The sequence below is a fragment of the Kryptolebias marmoratus genome, linkage group LG2, assembly GCF_001649575.2.
Source record: "Kryptolebias marmoratus isolate JLee-2015 linkage group LG2, ASM164957v2, whole genome shotgun sequence".
NCBI classification, from domain to species: Eukaryota; Metazoa; Chordata; class Actinopteri; order Cyprinodontiformes; family Rivulidae; genus Kryptolebias; species Kryptolebias marmoratus.
Genome location: NC_051431.1, coordinates 16378738 through 16381262, shown reverse-complemented (window position 1 = coordinate 16381262; position 2525 = coordinate 16378738). Strand labels below are relative to the sequence as shown.

At 53.1% G+C, this 2525-nt stretch overlaps 1 protein-coding gene across 1 annotated transcript in view; it reads right to left on the bottom strand.

The window, feature by feature from the left end:
* Positions 1-2281, bottom strand: part of fzd4 (frizzled class receptor 4) — a 9034-nt gene extending 6753 nt beyond the window's left edge. Inside the window, exon 1 of the mRNA XM_017431037.3 lies at positions 1582-2281. Coding sequence (XP_017286526.1) covers positions 1582-1881 — 300 coding nt within the window. The 5' untranslated portion in view covers positions 1882-2281. The remainder of the gene's footprint in view (positions 1-1581) is intronic.
* Between the last annotated feature and the right edge of the window lie 244 nt (positions 2282-2525).

The following is a 2525-nucleotide window of genomic DNA, read 5'->3' as shown; positions in this document are numbered from 1 at the left end:
GGGGGGCTGTTAAGAGGGGAGCTTGTCAGCTAAACTTGCAGGACAATGTACAACCAGGAGAAGACACGTTGACCTTACCCTGCAGTTTGTCTCCAAACATACTATGAAGTTACAATTCCTTGAAGGAATGCATATCGCCCGCCGCTTTTGAAGACCAAACTTTTGAGAGGATATCTGGTGCGACTTGTCTACATGTTAGGAATAACTCTCAGCCGAAACCACACTGCTAAATATCAGCTAAATATCTGCAAGACTGACCGAGTTACTGTCACTTTTTTGTATGTTGATTAGCCAGGGCGGCCATGTTTTATGACAGATTTTTAAACTAACATTTTGCACAATCTTCTAGTGCTCAGAGTTTGTGTTGGCAATGACTCTCAGCCACTACCACACTTAATTTTATGCCAGTATCTGTGCAATTCACTGAAATCTAGTCATTTCTGTGTTGACTCCTAAAGCCTGCTGTAGATGCACAGCACATTTAGTAATCACTGTCTGCCAGTTTCATTACAATCCATCCACTGGTGATGAGCGGCAGGCAATCTGTTTGTCTGTTAGCTAAATATCTCATGAACCGAAGGACTGACTCGAATGAGACTCTCAGAATGTAATCACTGGATGCACGGCTACAGCTGATTTAACTTTTGGACTCGGCTTGATTGAAAACAGCCGCTGCAGCCAATGGACTTTAGAAAACACGAAATAGCTCTAACCCAGTCCCGTTTTACAGATACTGAGCTAAAGTTTGGTCAAGGTCGCTGAGAGTCACCCCCGAAACATTTATGCGTGCTCTTTGCTTACAAGTTTGGCGTGCAGGGTGGCGGGTGATAGGCATTCCTGTAACGACACAGACACGATCACCCAGACAATAGCCATTTTCCCCCAAAAAAGTCAAACTAAGGTTTATGCTGCACTTTCTGTGAGGGCAGGATGTGCTTTAAACAAAAAAAGTGTGAGGAAACCAAAAAAAAACGAGTTAAGGGAGCATCTAAAAATCCCTCTCATCTTGCATGAAGTTAAATTTCAGAGGCGCATAATGAGACCAATCTACCCCCTCCCTCCCTTCACTCCCCCCTTCTTCCAAGTTGCACGAGTCAAACAAGCAGCATTTGTCTTAAGTCACTGAGGGCACCATTGTTAACAGGAAGACTACAGTATGAAGCTCCGAGGATCCAGCTGCTGCCGCGCAGGGGCATGAACTCAGAATGTCAACACACAGAGGGGGCATTTTCAACCAAATTAACATGACAGCATGGCCCAACAGGAGGGAGGACAGAGAGGATGAGGAGGATGGAGGCGGGGGGGGGACCCCTCCACCACCACTTTCTTATTTTAACTGCCTGGGAATCGACCTATAATATGCTCATTATTGCTGGCACCATGAGTCTGAGCGGCTCACACAACACAGGCTGTTATTCCGAGTGGCTCCCTGTCATGTGCTCTGGGGGTGGCGGAGGGGGCCACACGCTCCTCTTACACAAATATAGCACGAACTCTCTGCCAGGCTTCTTTGCTCCGATCCGAGACCCCCCTCCCTCCCTCCCCAAGGCTCCAGGGTGACTGCGGAACCCCGTCCCGTACCTTGAGCTGACTGGAGCAGCCGTACTGGATGAGCGGCGTGAAGGTGGTGAGCTGCAGCTCCGCGTCCGACTGCAGCACGTTGCCTACCAGGTTGGGCATCCTGGTGACGTTGTAGCCGAGACCCTGGCACATGCCGATGCGGATCGGGTCGCAGGTCATCTCGTCGTCGTCGTCCTCGCCGAACGCGTCGGCTAAACACGGAGCGCGGAGCACGGAGAGGACGGGCAGGAGGAGGAGGAGGACGGAGGAGGCTGCCGCGGGGAGCGACGCCATCGTCCCGGACGCGCACCTCGACCTCATAGACTCCCTCGTGGAACTGTCAGGGGTGGTGGTGGTGGTGTTGGGATCGCCTTGGAAACGGAAGCACGTGGATGTGTTAGTCCAGCAGGAGCGGAGAGGAGAGGAGATGGAGCTGGAGCTGGAGCTGGAGCTGGAGCTGGAGCTGGAGCTGGAGCTGGAGCGCGCGGAGTCCGTGCGTCAGCGTGCCATTCACCGGGAGTCAAACATCCAAAGGAAGCAGCGGGGAAGCATCGCGCCTTGTTCCCCACTGAAACAACCAGCACCACCGCGTGTTGTTGTTGTTGTTGTTCAGTACACCTCCTACATGGCTCTCCCACTGGACGCTCCGAGCTCCTTGAAGGCGCAGACAAGAGACGCGCAGCAGCTCCTGTTGTGCGCCTCTGCTGCCTGTGAGCGCCCGGCGCAAAACTTTATTGTGTCTGTGAAGGGAGACTGCCCCCCACCCCACCACACACGCACACATACGCCCCCTCCTCTACCCCTCAGTCCGGAGGAGATCCGACCAATCCCTGCGCGGGAGTTGGGTTTCCCTGACCAACCCACGGCCAAGAGGGCCGGATCCACGGAGGCAGCCTCCTCCCCCCTCTTTCCTCTCTCTGTCTCTCTCTCTCTCCTTCTCCTGTCTCGTTTCCTTTTCTATCCCC